Genomic DNA, 23,310 nt, shown 5'->3' on the forward strand with positions numbered 1-23,310 from the left:
TCCGGAGTCCCGCCCCCCCTTTCACTGACATCATACCATGAGCGATAAGAGGGAGAGAGAGGCGAAATTATCAAACTCCTCTCCTGTGAGAAACAGCTAACTCCAGCACATGGCAGCCCTTCTCCTTCTGGGGTCACACATTTGCGGAATATCAATTTTTCTCATAAAACTCGTGAAGGAACAGGAAGTGGGGAAAGCCAGCAGGAAGTGGGGAAAGCGAGCAGTCTCGCGCACCGCGCGGGGGTGGGGGGGGGGGCAGAGGAACAAGGTCGTTTCGCGCCAAACGCTCATTTCTCAGGCCGCTGTTTGTGTAACATCAGACGGGCGTATCTCCGTAAAGCCCCCACGCCTCGTGTTCAGGCGGTAATTGCTATTCTGGGCTCTCTCTGTTTGGGGAAGATAACGTGGCTCTGCAGAGCAGCCTGCTCTGTGCGATGTGCCCGTGGCCTCACCTGCGTGTGCAGCGCTTCGTCTTTCAGGGGCGCCAAATTGAGTCCGTTAATAAACGTGCGTGAGTTATAGCTCTAGTCCCCAGCCAGGAGCTCAGAATGGGACGGCATATTTTATGCCTCTTGTTATTAGTTTTTCTTGTTCACGCGCTCCTGATAACAGCCCAGTGAACTGGCACAAACGGGCACGGACGGGGCTGCTGGGATCTGTCACACGGTCCCGTTTGATCACAAGGAGAACAAAATGAGATCAGTGCCGTTTGATTTGATTAGTGCACACATCGGCAAGCTCGTTGGTACCGAGAGATATTTGTACATTGACACTGAACACACGTGTGTACACACACACACACACACACACACACACACTGCACACACTGTATAAACTGTGTGACACTATGAGAAACTCACTTGTCAAGGCAAGGGGGATTCAAAAGAATTCCGTTTTCTGTTTGCATGCGATTCCATTCGTTACCATGACGCTGAGAATGAGCTTTGCCGGCTTGCAGTTGTGGCTGTGCAGCCATGCAGCAGCCTGTGTGCATGCAGGACCATCATGCAATGTAGATTTCCATCATGTCAAACAGGGTCCTCAAATCCTGAAGGGTCACTGTGCTTCCTGGTTTTTATGTGCTGAATTTAAGTTGTTGATTGGATAAAGCAGTGCTGCCTAATCCTGTCACTGGAGATCTGCTACCTGTAGGTTTTCAATCTTAACTTCAACCCTGGTTCTACTAATTCGCAGCTCGACGAGAGCTCTAGCTGTTGAATGAGGTGTGCTGTGTTAGGATTGGAGTGAAAACCTACAGGACAGTAGATCTCCAGGAACAGTACTGAGCAGCTCAGCTCTGGCTGTTGAATGAGGTGTGTTGTTTTTTTAGGGTTTGAGTGAAAACCTACAGGACGGTAGACCTTCAGGAGCAGGGTTGGGCAGCCCTGGGCTGAAGAATCACCACTCCTTGTTTGCGAGGGCCTTGCTGGCTGCCGATTGGCTGAAAATGACAAAGACCAGCAGGGACTGTGGCCCTCCAGTACTGGTGTTAGAGACCCCTGTAGTATATGGCCCTTATAATAATAATAATAATGTTCTAAATAAAGACTGAATTTGTGATATTTTTTTACTGGAGGGTCAGAGAGCTATTCGCTTGCTGTGAACATTAAGAAGCTTCTGTATGTGTCTTTTCATAGCAGCTGAACCAGAATTGGGACATTTTTGTTGCCTGATCATCTCAGTGCCTTGGGGGGGGGGGGGCTTTGAGGTGTCAAAAAAAATATTGATGTTTCTCGTCTCCATTTCCCCATCTAGCTGTCAGTCCGTATGAAGTGAGGAACTGAACTTCAGCATTAGTGTGGCTCAGCTGGTGCACTGTAAAAAGGATGAACGAAGCGGGCTGTACGTGCTTCGCTCTCCAGAATTGTTGGATGATCATCCAGAGGTTGAATGGGCAGAGAGCAACTGCAATTGGGCGTTTCCAAAAAAGTGGATTTAAAAGTGGATTAAAACTGAGCTCTCGAAACAGGGCCTTTCTCCTGAAGCAGTGGCATTTCTGTTTTACTTATATTTAGCCCTTTGAAGAGCAGGTTCACGGAATGATTCCCACTAAAATTCTACGTCAGTGTTCTAGAACTCCACTGCTTGCCATTACCAGTAGTAATTGTGACATCAGCATTAGAATGTTCGGTGAAGAACATTCTAATCACATATCTACTGTAGCGCAGGGCGGTGTGAAGATCGGCAGGAAGGTGAAGTGAGGCTTGCGGTTGCTTAATTCTGCATTCATACTGATGTGTGGCCAAGGTTTCAATAGCTCTGTTACAGATTTCAGTTTCAGAAAGGAACCGTGTCCCGGAAAGTATAAAATAAGAAGTGCATTTAAAGGTTTAAATGTGACATAGAGATGCGCTATTCAATTCTGAATGAATTGAATATTGTTTTGCTTTTTTTCCCCCTCTCTTCCTTCTTTCTTGCGAATAACTTTGCTTCTGGAGGACTCTCCCCTCCTAAACGAAATTCTGCATGTCCTAGGAAAAGCGTTCTCTTCTATGGTCCGGCAAGTAAGTACCGAGCCCGGATGGCGGGAGGTTGCCATGGCTGCATGCCGAGCTCATTCCGTTTCGCCTCATGGTGTGTGTGTGTGTGTGTGTGTGAGTGACGTCCGGCATTCGAACCCGAGTCATCGCAGCGGTCGGGTGGACTGCATGCCATCATACAGTCCCGTTCGTCTGCTCCCCCGCGGCTGTTTTGGGAGCTGTCCAGACCGGTGTGGAGATAGGACCTCCGCAAAGTCAAATAAGGCGGTGGAGGGTGTGGGTTGCCCAGGTGGGCGCCCTGGGCGTGTCGAAGTGTCCTTGAGCAAGACACCTAATCCCTAACTGCTCTGGCGAATGAGAGGCATCAATTGTAAAGCGCTTTGGATAAAAGCGCTATATAAATGCAGTCCATTTACCATTTACCAGGTGGATTCTGGGAAAAGCCACGCTGCAGACGTGCGGTCTGGTCACTGCCGGTGGCAGCGTGTGGTAATAGCTTGGGATCGGGACTTGTAACTCAGAGGTTGCAGGTTCGATCGAATCTCAGATGGGGCACTGTTTTTTGTACCCTTGCGCAGAGTACTGTGCTTTGCCTGAACTGCTTGAGCAAGAATCCAGCTGGGTGAAGTGACTCCAGGTGTGTACAGAATGTGAGTATATAGGTCACTCTGGGCATGAGTGTCAGCAGCTCCTCAATCAAAGGCTGCTCATAAATCCGATCATCTGATTGGAGGATAGATATGAATAAACTGTGAAAGGGAAGTTCTCAGTGGAAGTTATTTGTGCTTCTCAGCATTAGTCTGGAGCTCACAGTTCAGACATCTGCATCATCTGGTGAGGGGGGGGGGGGGTGGTGAAGGCTCCCAGTGATTTTTGGAAAGGCCCTTCCCGCGGAGATGGAAAGAGACTGCCCAAAACATGCCCCGCTCCTTCTCTCCCAACCCCACCGATTCAATCTCCGGTAATCGGCTGTTGATGTGTGATGAGTTTGGCTGAATTTTCGCTCTTTTTCAAACGCATTGCCACGACGACCCAGATGCCTTTTTCTAACTGCCATTTTTGACACCACTCTGGTCTGCCCTACATTATTGGCTGTAATTATTGCTACTCGTCCAGCTGTATAGGAAGGATGTGGAGTGACGGGCCGTCAGATTTAGGAGACGCTGGTGCTAATGGGAATAGATTTACCTGGAATCCTCCCCCCCATTTAATCTCATTAAATGCATCAACATCATTCATTATTTCTGTGTGTGCGTGCGTGCGTGCGTGCGTGCGTGCGTGCGTGCGTGCGTGCGTGCGTGCGTGCGTGCGTGTGTGAAATATACTGCATATATATAAATAATGTTATTACACTCTAGCTATTGCTGTCTTATAGAACTGGTATAGGGCATGACTGCTCTTCAGAATTTCCCCTGTTTGCATAATGGCTCATTGCATCCGAGAAATGATTTTTATTTACCTGTCAGGAATGCTTTGGGATGTCCGCCATTTTGTTCTGGAAGTCTGTCCGCCCCCCTCAGCCCTCTTATATAGCCGCTTATATAAATGACGAACTGATAAAGAAGCATTTAACCCACTTTGATGTGAAGTTTTATCCCGCTTTGATTTTGTGCAGCCACAAATGCCTAAATGGAGCGAGTTATTAAGCTAATCGACTCTGGGGGGGGGGGGGGGGGTGCGCAGAGGGGTGGTGGGCGGGGACAAGGGGCGAAGTGCACATTGGCTGTAATTCAGCGGCAGTGTCGCGTCCCGTGGAAGTGTACGGAATCCTAATTTCCAAAGTGCGAGTCTCCGGTTCTGCTCTCCCTCCGTCGTTGCCGGGCGAAGGCGTGTCGTCGAGCGCGTGACGCGGCGCGGAGTAAAACCGGGCTAATCGCTTTCTCCTCTGACTGAATGACGGCGGGCGGCGGGTGGGGGGGGGGGGGGGGGGGGGGGGGGATTGGAGGGATGCGATGATGTCGGTGACGTCCCACTAATCACCGTTTCCACGCTCCCGAGTGACACGTTGAGAGGATTTACGTCCATCAATCGTGGCCCGCCGGCACTTCTAATGAAGATGGCTGTCAGGGGCTCCCATGGCGGGGGGGGGGGGGGACGCAATGTGACGGAGCAGCAAGGAACATCTGTCTCGCATTTATTACGCAATGCGTAAGCAGTCTACGAATGTCAGACCACCCCTGCCTGTCTGTACTCTCTCTCTTTTATGGTTTACATCTTAATCGGTCTCAGATACTGTACTGAGACGGCTTGGTGTGAAATGTGTGGATATTGATGGAAAAGAGCCAGATGACCCCCCCCCCTCCCCCCTTAAAAAAAAGTTATGAAATACAAAAATACAACTGTATGCAGAAGATGATTACCAGAAACCTGGAAAACTAATCAGTCCCCTCCTCATATTCCCCAGTTGAGAATTTTATGAATTTTCCTCTGATGCGAAGGGCGTCCGTTCGGTTTTGCAGTTCAAAAATAATTTTCTGTCTACGGCGCTTGTGTAAAACGCATTAGCTGTGAGTTCTGCTGACGGTTGCCTTCGCGCTCTCGTCGTTTGAGACTGAAACGGCGTTTCGGTTCTCATTGCGTTTGTACCGCGGCTGAATTCCCCTAGGCCCACCCTGTTAGATTGAGTTTTCAGTTTTTCTTTCTTAGCAGAAATCAACATTAAAAATGGATCGCCCGTGTTTACTGTAGCATTCTGCTGAGGGGGACATTTTGTTTGTATTTTTGGCATGGCTGAGCCGTTATATTATTTTGGTGAACTTTTAAATAAATAAAAAAACTCAGAAAAAATTTAAAAAACTCAAAGAATTGCTGAACTGTGAGATACCAGCGCAAAGTTCCTTAGAATCAGTGTACTCGTGCGCTTTGAGATGTTCACACAAGGCATAGTCAGATGTTTACGGTTGAAAGAAGGGAGAACGAGGTTCGTCAGTATGTTCGCCCTTGTTCATTTTATTTGCTTGTGCGCATTTTATGGTGGTTATGTCTATGTGTTCATTCAGACCATGTGAATGTAATGTAATGTGACAAGCTTATGGTGGGTTAAATATGCTCTAGTACTTAAGGCTAGCATCAGAGAAGACCCGGTGGTATCACGTTACTCCTCCTTGCCAATAGGTGGCGCTTAATATGTGCCCCCAATTTGTTTGAAGTGTTACTGAATTTATTTAAAGTGTTATGGAATTTGTTTTCCCCACTCTGGAAAAAAAAAAATGAAACGTTGGATCAACGTAAAAATTATTAAAAATTCTTCAATAGGTCACATCTAAAAAATGAATTTGACTCTAAGCTAAATTTAATTTAATGAACCCATTTATTTAAAAAAATTAATTTAACTTGCTTTAGTCAAGTTCAGATTTTAGGTTTTTAAGTTGATCCATCGTTTAACATTTTTCAGTACATGTTTTTCTTGTCATTTATAACAATAATATACTCGACACTGCTGGGAACAAGAAAGAAAATGCTGCGCGTGCATGCGTCTCACCTGATTACGTCTAATTTATTCTTTATTAATTTATTTCCGGACAATAACCCCCACACAACACGAAAATGACTCACGTTTCGTACGAGCAAATTACATTTAATGATGGGATAATGCTAATTGGAATTGAACTCGTAGCCTACTTAGTCAAAGCTCTGTTGAACGTCTTGTCAACAGTAATGAGAGTAACGAACAACGTTCAAACGATGTGTCATACATACAAACGGTGACCTAATCTCTGGAGGCGATTGATGTGATTACTCTGATTAACCGTTTATAGCCTGTGAGTTATCTACTTTATTATAGTCGTAGTGTATTCGAGGGTTGCTTTATGGGGCTTTAAGTTAAGGGTGCAGTGCAGCATCAGTCACACCATGGTGAATTAATAAAGTCTTCTACGTGGTAAAATGGGCGAGCCTACTGTAAAGCCGTGTAAAGTTGCAAGTATTTTTCCCCGGTCTTTGACTCCCTCGACCGCATCTAAAAACGAGTATTTCACTCCTTGTCGACAACAGCAGTCAATCACACAGTTTTTTTGCGGCAGATGTTGAATGTAAAATCCGTACGACTTGTGTTTATATTTCTGGACTGCGGAGCTTGGCGGCGACAGTAAAGTTTCCTGAATGACTTATTCTTTAGCTGAGAGCGATTCGAACAAGTCGGGAGAGAGGCTGGAGCTGGAATCCGGACTCGGGCTTGCTCTCGTTTTGCAGTGAAGCGGAATTTCTGGGGTTAATGAAAAGGCGCGAGCTTATCCCCATGTCGCGCAATTGGACCTGGCAAGGGTCTGGAGCCGCGTGTTCGCGAGCGCGTTTTAACCCTGCCCGCGCGCTTGGATCATTTGAAAGAGGAGGAGGCGGAGGACAGAGCATCCTTCTCCCGTGCAAAATCACCCGGGGTTCACACACACACACACCGCTGACGGACTGAGAAAGTAAAGAATGTAGATTACACACGTCCTGGGTCGCACCGCGAGCAATAGGACCTGCTTTTGCTCTCCAGTGCGCGAAATCATTTTTTTTATGCCACATCAGTCTGAATCGTTCAGACTCGAAGTGCGATGGATAGCGGCGGTAAGGAATCGCGATGAAAGGCTGAGGAGAAGCAGGCTGCTGCATTGCTTGCGAGGATGGACTGCTTATGCATTGTTACCACTAAGGTAAGCTGTAGTATACCCTCGCGCTGTTTCGCGCGCCTCGCCTGCTAAACGCGATAGTGAGTAGATTGGGATGAACCGCTTCCCCCTTTTTTACGCTTGGACTCATTTGTAAACTCTGGCAATCCTATATTAAGAGTTGCCGTTTGTTTATCCCACAACGCAGTCCTAATTTTTATCTGAAGTGAAGTTGTTAAATGATTCATTATAGATAGAAATTATTTACTGAAACGATCAAATCATATTGCTCTTTGTGCTGCAACTTGAAATGTACTCCAAAATGAGGGGAAAAAAACGTTCAGCGCAGAAACGGATTGCAATACATTTGGTACTTATGGGTCAAAAGACTGTTCTAACCCTGGTAATGCATAATTAATTAAAATATCCCCAGGCATTGCTCATAGCAACCGCTGTTTTAAGCGGAGTATTCCAGAATGGTCATGGCTTTACTGGAGTTAGACAAAGCCGCGTAAAACCCGGTTTTACAGAACATCGTGACGTTTTCAGCATTTTTAAATTACAACACAATGAAAAACAAACTTCACTGTATATTGATGGATTGAAAGCTATTATGTCTTTTGTGGCTTTTATTTGAAATGTCACTTCCTGAAGGTTAGAGAATCATTGGTACATTGTAGCTTTCACAAATAATCATTAATTTCCATAGTTATTCAGTGCTTTTTTTGGGTTATTCTGTACTTTTCTGACTCTGTTGGGGTTCATGTTCAATGACGCTGGTACTGCCCAAAACCTAGAGTGATTTAGCTTGCTGTAATGGAGTTGAGTGTCCTTATGTGTTGGGTATCTTTGCCCTCACTCACCATCTCTGATAAGCAGTAGGAATCAGTTAGTGGTCTGGCCCAGCAGTTTTTTACCTTTTGGCATTTTGCTCTTGTTCTTTGTGACTCACTCGCGAGTGGAACCATCTTCCACAAGTCATTTTGAAACGTGGAAGGCATGGGGGACACACGCCCACACTCTCCCCCCCCCCCACACACACATGCGCACACATGCATACATCCCCCCACACGTATGCATATGCACACCCACAGCCACACACACGCACGTTCTCCGTACCCCACACACACATGTGCACACACGCATACGCCCCCCCCCCACAAGTATGCATACGCGCACACACCCACACCCGCACACTCTCCCAACCCCACACACATGCGCACAAACGCATACATCCCCCACACGTATGCTAATGCACACACACACCCGCACACCCTCCCAACCCCACACACACATGTGCACAAACGCATACATCCCCCACATGTATGCTGACGCACACACACACACACACAAGCACACAATCCCCTCACATACATGCGCACACACATGTACATCCCCCTTCACTTATACATGCATGGACGCACGCACACGTACACACGCACAAATGTAGCGTGTTTGTTTCTGTCCACTTTATTGGGGGTAAGCAGTGCCCTCATGATGCAAATGACTTTATCGTCCTGTGGGAAGTTGAAATTGGGTTCGTGCCCCCATCCCCACCGCCCCCCCCCCATCAAAAGCAGAGCAGTGACCCAAAATGCATTCTGAAACGGTGAACGCTTCGGAATGTGTTTTCCGACGCCCCCTTGAGAGTTGAGACGCGTTCCCCCAGCTTAAGAGCGGACTGCGCTTCGTCTCGCTTCAGCGGGAGAAGCCCCCCACACCCCTGTTTCGGCATTTAGAGCTTTCATTCGGAGCGGACTGTTAAGCTCCTTACGTAACCCGTGAGTTTTAATGAAGCGCAGGAACCGTGTCCGTCTTAAAGCTGGACTTCTGTCGGGGGGGAAAAAAAAAAAAAAACTTTTCCCGGTTCAGCGTTGAGCGGTGTTGGGTCATCAGAAAGGGCTTTGGCTGCTGAGCTGAGTTGGGCAGCTTGCTCTGGGTAAGTTGGTGGGATTGTTCTGATGACGCCAGTGAGTTTGAACAGTAAGGTATGTCTGTGGGAAGGTCTGACTCATTGCGTGTCTTTGTTGGAGATACGCAGCCAATCCCTGAGAGGTGGCCCTGTGAATCATGGGATACTTGTGCAGAACAGTTATCATGGGGAGGATCATATCAGCACCCTCGGTATGGTTTTTAACTAAATGTCACACACAGTTGATTTCTCACGTTTTTTATGTGTCATAGTTACTACTCTGTTTCTACCTGAGGAATACAGTTGCATGTGGCTGGGTTATGGGAAGTTAAAGTGAATGTTTTTTTGGTTTGTGTGTGTGTGTGTGATCTCTCTGTCTGTGTGTGTGCTCTGTGTATGTGATGAGTGTGTGTGTGTGTGCTCTGTGTGTGTATGTCTGTGTATGTATATGTGTGTGTGTCCTCTTTGTGTGTGTGTGCGCCATCTGTGTGTGTGTGTGTGACATCTGTGTGTGTGTGTGTGTGCGCTGTGTGTGTGTGTGACATCTGTGTGTGTGGGTGTGCTCTGTGTGTGTGTGTGCGTACATGCTTTGTGTGTGTGTGCCATCTTTGTGTGTGTGTGTGTGTATGCACGCTCTGTGTGTGTGTGTCTGTGTGTGTGTATGCACGCTCTGTGTGTGTGTGCCATCTGTGTGTGTGTGTGTGCTCTGTGTGTCTTGCCTCATAAAACTTATCTGTCCCTAACTGTGAGAATGTAGCCTGGGTTGATCACTATGCTACATATAGCGCTAGGTTCTGCTGTAAACTCCCCCTTACGCCAGGCAGACACTTAACATGATGTCTTAATTACACTCGCACAGTAATAACTCGGCACTTTACTGCTTCTTGCCTGACACCTTTTGCGCGCACTTTAGAAGTAGTTCTTGTGCACATATAGTTGTGTGTGTGTCTGTTTGCCTCTGTGTGTGTGTGTGTGTGTCTGTAAATCCCTTCTACTGATTGGTTGTTTTTTGCTTTGGAGTACTATGCATCTTTGAATCATGAAAGTGTTCATTTTTAGAACGTGTGTGAGTTCTCGAATGTGACTGGTTCAATCCGGTTCTCTCTGTGTCCTTTACTTGTGTTGCAGAAATGGCATGTGAAGATGCTCTGATCGGAGGGCAATGACATGTAAAAGCAGGACAGCTGCTCTGTGTGTGTGTGAGTGTGTGTGTACTGTATGTAGGTGTGTGTGTACTGCGTGTGTATGCTGTATCTGTGTGTGTACTGTATGTATGTGTGTGTGTACTGTATGTGGGTGTGTGTGTACTGCGTGTGTGTATGCTGTATCTGTGTGTGTGTGTGTGTGTGTACTGTATGTGTGTGTGTGTGTATGCTGTATCTGTGTGTGTGTGTGTGTGTGTATGCTGTATCTGTGTGTGTGTGTGTGTGTGTGACTGTGTACTGTATGTGTGTGTGTGTGTGTATGCTGTATATGTGTGTGTACTGTATGTGTGTGTGTGTATGCTGTATCTGTGTGTGTGTGTGTACTGTATGTGTGTGTGTGTATGCTGTATCTGTGTGTGTGTGTGTATACTGTGTGTGTGTGTGTGTGTGTATGCTGTATCTGTGTGTGTTTGTGTGTGTGTGTGTACTGTACTGTGGGCGTGTGTGTGTGTGTGTATGCTGTATCTGTGTGTGTTCTGTGTGTGTGTGTGTACTGTATGTGGGTGTGTGTGTACTGTGTGTGTGTGTGTGTGTACTGTGTGTGTGTGTGTGTGTGTGTATGCTGTATCTGTGTGTGTACTGTGTGTGTGTGTGTGTGTGTGTACTGTATGTGTGTGTGTGTGAGAGAGAGAAGGAGAGATAGCTGTACTGAGGCCCGCTGCATACTGGTGTTCTGACCTCAGGGGAAAAAAAGTAATCAGATTGAGCACACATACACCACACACACCACTGCGCTGTTTCTCCTTTAGGTTCCAGATTGTAGCGCTGCGTCTGGCCCGGCTGGGATTTGGGGAAGTCCCCCTTCTGCCAAAGAACGGGCGGATTGTGCAGACCCAGCAGGTTGTTTCAGCTGCGTGTCGCCATGGTGATAAATCCGCAGCGTTAAAATGCTGTAATGCTCGCTTTGCCGCGATTGTGCTGAATTTCATACGGCAGCGCCGGTTTTGGTTAGCGCCGCTGCGTTTCTATGAAGAAAAGTTCTACATTTCGTATGTTTGTGACCATATTTCTCATCTGTCGCAGAATATCGCACCCTGTTGGTTGTGGCTGTTGTTAAGCCTGTGAGTCATTGTGGCATGTGCTTTAATGTGGTAAACATATAGGCCTACTTGCTTAGTCTACTTCAGTCGGGTTGGACATAAGGCTGCAAACAAAGGTAGACATGGTCTGATAGTAAACATTTACAGACAGTCGAGTGTACTAATAAAACTCCTGTGCAAGTGATTGGTTGTTTTTTGGTTTGGGGGGCGTGGCTGTAGTGAGGTGGGCGGGGCTACAGGAGTTCTATTTTTGGTGAACAGCTGTAATTGGGTGTGGAGAACGTGTGCGTGATATGCTCTGTGAGATGCTTTGTGAATGCGGACACTGGTGTGGGATCAGTCGAGCCTGTAGCCCACGGACAGAGGAAAACCTGATTCTAGATCAGGAATCCTGCTCTGTGTTAGCATTGCTAACGCGTACTCGTTTCGAGCCGTTGAGAGTCTCCAGTGCGGGCCTGTGGGTTTTGTTCTTCTGGGATGAATGACTGACAAGCCTGGCTCTTGTCCTTCCTGGTTGAGGCTCACCTCAGGGGACACTGGAAACACAATTAAAAGTGTCGATTGATTTCTGTTTGATTCCTGACCTTCTCCCGACACCAAAAAATCAAGGGGAGATCGTTCTCCATCCCTTAGTCCTCTGTATAATTAAACAATGACAAAATCAAAAGACTCCAAAGTGAATTTGAGATTAGATCTGGCAGTGTCCCCACAAAGCCTGTATTTTTGGCACACACACACACACACACTCGGAGGTGATGTACTGAATAACGGGTGGGAGGTATTATAAACTGCGCAGTATTGTTCGCTGATTGTAAGTGGGACGGGTCAGTGCGCGCCAAGGAGCGTCGAGCGCTGGCCAGAGCAAATCTTTTAACGGCGCTGTCTCCCGGGCGTCGACGTCCTTCGATTCATTTCCCTCCTCCTTTCCTCGTCCCCTGACATTATCGCTTGGGATGGATTGCAAATTTTGATGATTTGGCAATATGTTCGAATGGCGCGCTGGTCCTTTCGTTGTTAAACGCGCTTTGGGTTTTCAGGACTTTTTCCTGCCATTTTGGGATGTTTTTGCTAATAGCGGCAGATTAAGCCGTTGGATGATTAATGAGTGACAGAAAAAGTGCCAAGCGAAGCGAGCTGACTCACCCCTGCAGTGAGTTATGGAGAACAGGCCTGGAGTGGAGCCTCTTCTGGAGCCAGAACCGTCCAGTGACCGTCGGCCACTGTCCCAATCCCAGCATTCAGCTGTTCCCATGAATGAATGAATGAATGAATGAATCATTGCGTTTACATAGCACTTTTCCATAGAACTCTCAAAGTGCTTTACAGTGATGAGTGGGAACTCACCTCACCTGCTACCAAGCGTGTAGCGCCCACCACGAATGTGTGGCACCCACCACCAAGGTGTGGAAACTACCACCAAGCTGTAGCACCCACCAACATTGTGTAGCGCCCGCCACCAATGTGTAGCGCCCACCACCAATGTGTGGCAAACCATCACCAAGGTGTGGAAACTACCACCAAGCTGTAGCACCCACCAACATTGTGTAGCGCCCGCCACCAATGTGTGGCACCCATCACCAAGGTGTGGAAACTCCCACCAAGCTGTAGCACCCACCAACATTGTGTAGCGCCCACCACCAATGTGTGGCACCCACCACCAATGTGTAGCACCCACCTGGGTGTTGCACGGCAGCCATTTTGTGCCAGAATGCTCGCCACACTTTAGAACAGTGACACCACCAGAACAGTCTGCTCATCAGAGTCCAGGTGCATGTCAGTGCCTAATCTGCCTCAGGCGTTTATTATGACTGCATTACACAGGACAGTCTGTCTCATGAGCTCAGGTGAGTTTCCCAGAATTCACAGCTCGTCAGCGTTTTAATCACCGATGAAGAATTTAGGACGTCCGAATAAACGTCTGCGCCGTCCGTATTAATTGTAAATATTTAATTTTAAAATCTCCCATCTGGAACGCCTCGTGTTTTATTTACACATTGCTGTTGAATAAAATATTAAAGCGATTTTGCTAAAATATTAAATTGTTTTCAACATTTTAAATATATATTTTTTAACGATAGCAGGCAGTCTGCTTCCCTTTTCCCCCCACTTTGTTCAGACAGGAGTAAAGCAGAGAGATGGAATCGCATCACAGAAAGCGCTAAGGGGGGTAATCGAAATCTCGGCCACACGGGGGAAATGGCAGTTGGGTTTGGCAGTTGGCCACCCCCCATATCCTGTGCCCCACACGGCCTCTCCCTACATTTCCTCTTCATGTTTTGGAAAAACAATAAGAAAAATATTTTCATCTAAGTTTTTTTGGAATGCTCTATATTACAGCAATTCGTCAGCGTGAGTCTTGTCTGCCGCAGGGGACCTCGGGCCTATTTTTCGCCCGGCTGGTGATGGTCTCGCAAAACGAGTTGAGAAATTATCGGGTCTCTTGCTTGATGCTGGGATGGACACAAAATCTCATTTAGGTCAACCAGCAATATGGTCTTCGCTGTTTTGTACATTTTTCAGTATTTCATTAAAAAACATCAGGAGTGTGCAAAAATCAAGAGTGTTTTATTTTTATTTTATTAGAAACAAAATGGCCAGTGTTAAACGTCTCTGTTCAGGTGGTGTGCAGGTAGACGTGCTCTCAGGTGTGCAGGTAGACATGCAGGTAGGAGCACAGGTAGGTGTATCTCCAGCACCCTGTCATGGGGGTCAGTGATGGGGGAAATAAAAGGGCCTTTTCCCCTGAAGGCGGGAGTCTAAACTGGGGGAGTCCAGCTGATGCCCCCGATGCTGCTCTGCGTCTCCTGTGTTTCCCTCAGTCACTTAGCCTTTTGGGGGAGTGGATCACAGAGCCTGTGGAGTGTGTCCTCCGAGCCCAGCGGCACGGTCTCACACACGCTTCACACACACACACGCTTCACGCTCTCCTGTCATACGTGTCCGCGATGATGGCGATTTCATCGCTGTGTTTTTTTCCCTGGAGCTGCCGCGGGCGTGCCTTTCATTCCGAATAACGCATGGGGGAGGGCGCCGTGGAAACGGGCTGCATCCTGTCGTTAAGTTTCCCAGCATGCTTTGGGGAAGCTTTCTCCTGTTGTTAGGTTTCCCAGCATGCATTGGGGAAGCTTTCTCCTGCTGTTAGCTTTCCCAGCACGCTTTGGGGAAGCTTTCTCCTGTTAGGTTTCCCAGAATGCTTTGGGGAAGCTTTCTCCTGTTGTTAGGTTTCCCAGCATGCTTTGGGAAGCTTCTCCTGTTGTTAGGATTCCCAGCATGCTTTGGGGAAGCTTTCTCCTGTTAGGTTTCCCAGCATGCTTTGGGGAAGCTTTCTCCTGTTGTTAGGTTTCCCAGCATGCTTTGGGAGAGCTGCGTCCTGTCATTAGGATTCCCAGCATGCTTTGGGAGAGCTGCCTCCTGTCGTTAGGATTCCCAGCATGCTTTGGGAGAGCTGCGTCCTGTCGTTAGGATTCCCAGCATGCTTTGGGAGAGCTGCGCTCTTGTTAGGATTCCCAGCATGCTTTGGGAGGTCTCGCATCGCGTGTTACTCAGGGAATGGCCTTCACAGTGCTTGATGTCTGGAGCCGTCTCCACACGGGAGATTCACACCATTACATGCAGATGGTAAACGGACTGTAACATCTGCGCTCCCGAGAGAAGGCAGTTTACAAACGGCAGCACGCGGATTGCTGGCATATTACACAAGGATCAATATGACCAGAGTGTGGCTCTCAGCCTCGCACACCAGGCCTATCCTCCAGAAGGCCCTCCACCTCGCCTCCCCTCCAGAAAGTTCCTGTGCCAGTCTCATGGGTTAGAAGTGCAGATTGCAGATGAAATTCAAATCAGTTAAATGAGAGACGCTGTCTATAAGTATGTGTCATCATGCCAACAAAGCATAATTGAATTTGCATCCGTCACTGTTGTGCGTCAGGAACCCAAGGGCCTCTGCGTCAAATAATCCAAGACCTTGGAAAACCGTTCCATAGAGTGACAGCTCTCTCTGCAAAAAAAAAAATGAAATAAAAAATAACCAAAACAAATTAAATACAAAAGTGTCTCCTGGTATCGGTGCAGAGTGTACCTCTAACTCTAATTTACACCTGTGTGCCCGCTGCACAGAACTCAATATGAAAGAGTTATTTATAAACGAATCATCTGAATCACACTGCACTTCTGCTGGGAGAGGACAGGGTGGGGGGGGGGGCACGCTTAGTCTTCATGGAGGGGCGGGAATGAAAGACAGAGTGAGAGACAGAGATAAGTGAGGGAGGGTGATGGACAGAGAGTGAGAGACAGATTGAGAAAGATATGGGGAGAAAGGGAGAGAGAGATGAGAGAGGGAGAGAGAGACAGAGGGGTGTGGGGAGAGAGTGAGAGACGTAGAGAGCGAGAGACAGGGAGAGGTGGGGAGAGAGAGAGGAGGGCAGAGGGAGGGACTAAGAAAGACAGAGAGGGAGTTAGAGACATGGGGGGTGAGAAAGTGAGAGAGGAAAGTTGAGAAAGAGAGAGGGATGACCCACTCAGGACAGGGTGCCGGGGGCTTGGGGTCTGTCCCCCCAGCAGGGCGGAGACAGCCCCCCGGTGCTGGATCCTCAGCTGGCCGCGTGCATCGCCCTGTCCTGCGTCTGAACTCTGGGTGATGTGGTGACTCACAGCCGCGAAACGACGTCCGCCTTTCGTTGCGCCGTCTCTTCTGACCGGTCCACCGAACGGCGCTCCGGAGGCTGCAGGTCTGCCGTGCCTGTCTCGACCTTTAATCTGTAAGGAGCTTACCTGCGTCCTGCACGTTAAGGGTCTTTTCTGGGCCTATTTCTGAACGGCGGAGAGTTGGGGAGATGTTGGAGGCGAGGTCTTAGTTCGTGGAGCAGCCCTGATCTGAGCTGTTTTAGAGCAGCTGTGTTAGGGGAGGGTGTAGATCCCAGAGCAGCCCTGTTAGGGGAGGGTGTAGATCCCAGAGCAGCCCTGATCAGGAGCTGTTTTAGAGCAGCTGTGTTAGGGGAGGGTGTAGATCCCAGAGCAGCCCTGTTAGGGGAGGGTGTAGATCCCAGAGCAGCCCTGATCAGGAGCTGTTTTAGAGCAGCTGTGTTAGGGGAGGGTGTAGATCCCAGAGCAGCAATGTTCAGAGCTTTTTTAGAGGAGCTGTGTTAGGGGAGGGTGTAGATCCCAGAGCATCCCTGATCAGAACTGTTTTAGAGCAGGTATGTTAGGCGAGGGTGTAGATCCCAGAGCAGCTATCTTAGGGGAGGGTGTAGATCCCAGAGCAGTTAGGCCTGGACTGGGCTGCAGCTGTACCCGGGTGGGTTTGGGGTCAGACCCTGGAGGCACTGTTATGTTTGTACACCGTCTGCATCACCCTACTGGTGAAGGGATGTGATTTATTTCTGCCTTGAACGTTGGATTTGGCTTTCCACTGTTCATGCGACGGGTTCTTTCTTTAGAATGTGCTCAGAATGCATTTTTCATGCCGTTAAAAAAGATTGATTGCAATCTTTTCCAGAATGGACAGTAGAAAAAATTGTGATAAATGTTCATTTAAAGAACTTTGATAGAACATTGTAACAAAATTGTTTATCTGTCGGTGGATTGGGCTGATGAGGTAAAGTAGCCTATTTCTCAGAAATCAGAATCTACCTGCAGATATTTTTGTTATAAGAATGCTTGTGAATGAGCTTCGTTAGTCTTTCTTCTCCAGCAGCAGTAAGTGCCTCTTCATACAGCTTATCTCTGGCCAAACATTATCTGAGAAAATCAATCCTGTCAGCTACAAACAGCAGTGCTAGCATCACCACTTATATATTTATTTATTTTGCAGTATAAATCAAAGCATGAAGATTTCTGTGGGTGACTGATGTGGAAGGGGGGGGGGGGTTAGCTCTCTGTGATTCTGTTGCCCCCCCCCCCCCCCCCCCCCCCACCGTACTTAATCCAGCTCTGTAATCTAATCTCACCTGAGCCCCTGTTAGCTCTCCTCCCAGGTGATTCTGTGTTTCTCAGGTACTGATGTGAAGTTTTTGGCTGAAGCTACAGAGCCTGGCTGAGCTGACTACTGAGACTTTACAAAAAATAAATAAATAAAAATAAAACTCCACGTGTCGAATGAGAGGACCTCTTTTCCTTTGAGTTTCGGTAATTTTCTCACGGAATGACTGCACAACTGCTCCAGAGTTTCCCTCCTTCCTTCCTTCCCTCCCTTTCTGTTTTTCTTCCCTTTCTCTCCCTCCCTCCTAACTTCTCTCTTCCCCTCCTGATCCCTTCACTCCTTCCCCCCTCCCTCCCTCTTTTTTCTCTCTTCCTCTCTCTCTCTCTATCTCTATCTCTCTCTCTCTCTCCTCTCTCACTCCCTTTCTCTCCCAAATCTGACGTGGTTGTTAGCAGCTGCAGACTGTAGGGTTAAAGCAGGTGGCAGTGTGGATCTCTCTCTGTCTCTCCCTCTTTCTCTCTGTCTCTCTCCCTCTCTCTCTCTCCCTCTCTCTGTCTCTCTCTCTCTCTCTCTCTCTCCTGTTTTGTGAGTCACTGATCTCCCACAGCCTGCATTACTCACTCCACCTCAGCAGCATGGCTCTCACACAGGGACACAAGAGAGAGAGAGAGAGGGATGGAGAGAGAGAGAGAAAGAGAGAGGGAGGCGGTGTTAATGAACCCTCCCAGGTGGGCACTGGGCTGCAGAGTGGGGGGGGGGGGGGCGAGGGTGTGGGGGTGGAGGGGGGGCGGGGCGAGGGTGTGGGGGTGGAGGTGGGGGCGGGGGCGAGTGTGGTGTTCTTCCCCTCCCCCCGCAGAGTACAGCGCTGTGAGGCTGAGCTGGCAAGCGGCTCGTAAACGTGACTCAGACGCGGCCCTTCCGCTGCGCTCTCGCTATTACTCTAACGCGGGGGGTGGGTGTGCTGACACGTTCCCCTCGCTGTGGGGCGGGGCGCCGGCCTTTATTCCGGGCCCCTCCGTTTCTCGAATGGCAGTTTTTTTTCGGAGGAAGCGGCGCACGTGGGCGAGAAGGCGCCGGCGGGGAAAGGTCAGCCGGGCTGGGCGCCTGTGTTTACCACGTCGCCGTGGCGACGGCCGGTCGGTCGGTCTTTCTTTGGGGAGGACTTCTCCTCACCTCTCTGTCGCCCCCCCCCCCAACCCCCCCAGGAGAACTGCTGGCGGCTCAGAGGAGTAAAATTGGGGAGGTGCAGGCTGAATAAGGGGGACCCCCATTCCCCAAACAGCTCAGGGTGGGGGGGTCAAATCCTGTCTGCTACACACACACACACACACACACACACACACACACACACACACACACACACACACACACACACACTCACCCACGCACGCACGCACGCACGCACGCACAACAGGCACACACACACACAACACACACACACCCACACACATAGACACACTGCTCAGAGTGGTGAAAAGAGATGCCTCCCTTCAGGTTGGTACAGTCTAACAGAGGGCATGCTCAGGTAGAGAGGCCTGCCTTTGAGCTGTGCGTCTGTATAGTCTAGCACAGTTTAACACAGGTCATACTCCGGTAGCGATGCCTGCCTTTGAGCTGTGCGTCTGCATGGTCTAACACAGGTCATTCTCGGGTAGAGAAGCCTGCCTCTGAGCTGTGTATCTGACTGTGCAGTTCTGAAGTCTAGCTGATGGGGCTATTTTAGGTTGGCTTAGAGAAGAGCAATTATCACTTCTAGTGTGGAACACAATAGACTTAATTATGTCAGCCTGTTCTCTCTCTCTCTCTCCTCATGGGTCTCTGGGCGATCGGTGCGTGCGTCTGTTCTTAAGAGAGAGGCATTTTTAGGGTGCTCTCTCAGGACGCGCAGTCAACATAAACAGTGTTGAGTTTTCAAAAAATAAAAAATGAGCTGTGGTCTCCTAAGAAAAAAAGGACGATGCTAAGATGTTTTTGACGAGTGGGACATCAGTGACCAACCGTGATCATTAAGTATAAATGCGCATCACCCAAGTAACACACATGCACAAGCGGGCACATAAAATGTGGTTGGTGATGGAATAAAAACGAGATGTGTAGTTTGCCCCACATCCCGGGGCGAATGGAATGAGGATGCACCCCCAAACTGCCCCCCACGTCCGGGGCAAACCAAGCACTGATATATCCCCAACCCAAACTGCCTCCACCCGAGGTACTCTCTCTACAGCCTCTGTAAAGGGGAAGTTAACAGTTGGTCGGATTGGTTTCCCGGCAATCTGATTGGTTCTTGCGAGCGGGATAGTCAGCGTTGGGTTACAGGTCAGTTGTTGCGTTGGCTTAACTCACTGCCTACAATCACAGCTCTACCTACGCAAGATCATGACTCAGCAGAAGTAGCAGCTGACTGTTGGTTTATTAGGACAGCGTTCCTGAAAGCTAGATGGATAATTTCACATCAACCTGGTCAGGTTCATAGTGCTGTAAGGTTATGAGCAGCCTGGTCAGGCTCATAGTGCTGTAAGGTTATGAGCAGCCTGGTCAGGCTCATAGTGCTGTAAGGTTATGAGCAGCCTGGTCAGGCTCATAGTGCTGTAAGGTTATGAGAGCAGCCTGGTCAGGCTCATAGTGCTGTAAGGTTATGAGCAGCCTGGTCAGGCTCATAGTGCTGTAAGGTTATGAGCAGCCTGGTCAGGCACATAGTGCTGTAAGGTTATGAGCAGCCTGGTCAGGCTCATAGTGCTGTAAGGTTATGAGCGGCCTGGTCAGGCTCATAGTGCTGTAAGGTTATGAGCAGCCTGGTCAGGCTCATAGTGTTGTAAGGTTATGAGCAGCCTGGTCAGGCTCATAGTGCTGTAAGGTTATGAGCAGCCTGGTCAGGCTCATAGTGCTGTAAGATTATGAGCAGCCTGGTCAGGCTCATAGTGTTGTAAGGTTATGAGCAGCCTGGTCAGGCTCATAGTGCTGTAAGGTTATGAGCAGCCTGGTCAGGCACATAGTGCAGTAAGGCCTGGTTAGATTCATTTTTTCACAAGATTTTGAGATAGACTGAAAAAGCAAAGTCTATCCCATAGCGTGTTTGCGCAGAGCTTCATTTCATATCCGTCTTTGTCCTCTAAACTGGATGGCTGCTGTCCCTCTGAAGGATCGGTCACATGGTCACACCCGAAAGCTCAGTCACATGGTCACACCCGAAGGCTCAGTCACATGGTCGCACCCGAAGGCTCAGTCACAGGTACTGAGGCTCGGTCACATGGCACAAGGCTCATGACACTGGTCAGACTCATAGGCTCAGTCACATGGTCCACCGAAGGCTCAGTCACATGGTGCACCAGGCTCAGTCACATGGTCACCGAAGGCTCATGTCACATGGTCACCGACTAGTGCTGAAGGTTCATGGAGCAGCCTGTAAGGCTCAGTCACATGGTCGCACCGAAGGTCTAGCACATGGTCAGCTCCGAGGCTAGTCACATGGTCCACCAAGGTCAGTCAATGTCTGAAGGTTAGAGCGGTCACATGGTCACCAGGCTCATAGGTCGAAGGTACATGGCAGCCAAGGCTAGTCACATGGTCGCACCAAGCTCAGTCACATGGTCACACCTGAAGGCTCAAATACATGTCACATCCCAAGGCTCAGTTCACATGGTGCATCCAAGGCTCCGTCCATGGTCACCTAAGGCTCAGGCACATGGTCACCCTGAAGGACTCGTCACATGGTCACACCCGAAGGCTCAGTCACATGGTCACACCCGAAGGCTCAGTCACATGGTCACACCCGAAGGCTCAGTCACATGGTCACACCCGAAGGCTCAGTCACATGGTCACACCCGAAGGCTCAGTCACATGGTCACACCCGAAGGCTCAGTCACATGGTCACACCCGAAGGCTCAGTCACATGGTCGCACCCGAAGGCTCAGTCACACCCAAAGGCTCAGTCACATGGTCACACCCGAAGGCTCAGTCACATGGTCGACACCCGAAGGCTCAGTCACATGGTCACACCCAAGGCTCAGTCACATGGTCACACCCGAAGGCTCAGTCACATGGTCACACCCGAAGGCTAGTCACATGGTCACACCCGAAGGCTGAGTCACATGGTCACACCCGAAGGCTGAGTCACATGGCCACACCTGAAGGCTCAGTCACATGTTCACACCCGAAGGCTGAGTCACATGGTCACACCCGAAGGCTCAGTCACATGGTGACACCTGAAGTCTCAGTCACATGGTCACACCTGAAGGCTGAATCACATGGTCACACCTGAAGTCTCAGGTGACCTGACGGCGCTGCGGCAGTGTATTTGCACTGTGTGACCCTAAAGGCGTGACTCTTCGATGGCGGGGGGGGGGGGGGGGGGTGACGGGCTCATTAGAGGGACAGTGGGAAGGAACCGCGGGACTGCCGGAGGTGACTGTCACCTGAGGTTAGCCTCACACCTGTGTGAGGTTCAGAGAGAGGAGCCGCAGAGCTGAGGTGTGTGTGTGTGTGTGTGTCTGTGTCTGTGTGTCTGTGTGTGTGTGTGTGTGTGTGTGTGTGTGTGTGTGTGTGTGTGTGTGTGTGTGTGTGTGTGTGTCTGTGTGTGTGTGTGTGTGTCTGTGTGTGTGTGTCTGTGTGTGTGTGTGTGTCTGTGTGTGTCTGTGTGTGTGTGGGTGTGTGTGTCTGAGTGCGTGTGTGTGTCTGTGTGTGTGTGTGCGTATGTGCGTGTGTGTGTGTGTGCGTGCGTGTGTGTGTGAATGTGTGTGTGTGTGTGAGTTTGTGTGTGTGTGTGTGCGCACGCACGTACGTGTGTGCATGTGTGTGTGTGTGAATGTGTGTGTGTGTGTGTGTGCGCACGCACGTGTGTGTGTGTGTGGATGCTTGTGTGGGGGCAGGGAGAAGCTGTACAGTAGATGTGTTTTGTGTTCCTCCTGCAGAGCACATTCGGAGTCTGTGGGATCCTATTTAAAGATGCTGGGAGGGGTGGAGGTGGGTCCCGTCTGTGATGTGCTGTGTACTGCGGGGGCGTGATCTTCCAAAGCGCCAATTTACCGAAATAAACGCGATTCCTGGAGGAGCATCACAAAGCAGCAGTCTGGTCTGCAGGTCGTGGTGTTAATGTGGGGCGCGTTTGGCTGCCAGCAGGTGTCCTTTTTAACGCAGCCTTTGGAGAGAGCGAGGAGGGGGGGCTCATCTGGGGAATTTTCCGTCCCCACGGTCCCCCCGGCGACCGTCTCCGCTGTCAGCTGTCACCACGGTGATGCAGCCTTCCGCAGCGGCCCGTTGGTCCGTCTCTCGTTCCCACGGCGACCGGCAGAGCGGAGCGCTGTCTCCTGAAGTTAGAAGCTCGCCGATCTTTAACCCACCTGGGGGCCGCGTGCGGTTTCAAACGCGCTGCTTCGGTCGGTGCGGAGCAGCTGATTCTCCCCTCTGATTGGACGGCTCGAGCCACGTTCTTGCAATGGGGCGCTAGCTCAGGGTAGACCGATGTCTGGCATCGAGTTTCGGTTAACCCCGCCTGGGGCCAGTCGAAGTGTCCTTGCAACACTAACCTACCTAACTGTCTGGCGAATGAGAGGCTATCTTGAAGCGTGGATAAAGGCTATATAATGCAGTCCATTTACCATTTACCATTTACGTTCGGCATTGTGGGAGTTGTAGTGATCTCTCCCTTTTCAGGGTCCATGGTCCCATTCAGTAGGCTATTACAGTATGCTTGTGCTCAGTCCATGGAGGCCAAGGTAAGAAACGATGTGTTGGCGCTTCTTTAGTTATTAAATGCAATTCAAGTGGTGGAGGCATAGGTTGCTTTGCAAGTGGAACAATGACTTGGAAAGGAACCTTAAACAAAGCATATGAAGTATAGAGGCTTCTGCCCAGGTTGTGTGTGAAAGGTACATACTCATGCAAATACATGCAGTTTTTCCAAAAATGATGTCTTTGAAATGCTGCCCGTCTCTGTCAGCGGGGATGCGGGCATTCCGTCTGGGCACCAAGGTGTGCTCGGCCTGGCGTGAACAGTGAGGAGCTCCACCTGCTTTAATTATCTCCGCGTTTCAGAATTCAGCGGAAGCTCTGGTCACTTGATGCACACTTCATTTGCGCAGCTGGGTATGTCACTGAAGCAATCAGAGCTGACTGTCATGCCTCGAGGGTCCAATCGCAGTGCCCCGTCTGGGAATTGAACCAGCAAC

At 49.4% G+C, this 23,310-nt stretch overlaps 1 protein-coding gene across 20 annotated transcripts in view; it reads left to right on the forward strand.

Moving 5' to 3' along the window:
- dlg1a (discs large MAGUK scaffold protein 1a) overlaps positions 1-23,310 on the forward strand; it is a 176,171-nt gene that overhangs the window by 25,680 nt on the left and 127,181 nt on the right. The window contains exon 1 of one of the 20 annotated variants that reach the window (XM_064330173.1): positions 5,937-7,117. The exons of the other annotated variants lie outside the window; for them this stretch is intronic. Coding sequence (XP_064186243.1) covers positions 7,088-7,117 — 30 coding nt within the window. The 5' untranslated portion in view covers positions 5,937-7,087. Of the gene's footprint in view, positions 1-5,936; positions 7,118-23,310 lie in introns of those variants that run through there. 20 annotated transcript variants of the gene reach the window in all.

Source organism: Anguilla rostrata, chromosome 4, assembly GCF_018555375.3.
Source record: "Anguilla rostrata isolate EN2019 chromosome 4, ASM1855537v3, whole genome shotgun sequence".
Taxonomy (NCBI): Eukaryota; Metazoa; Chordata; class Actinopteri; order Anguilliformes; family Anguillidae; genus Anguilla; species Anguilla rostrata.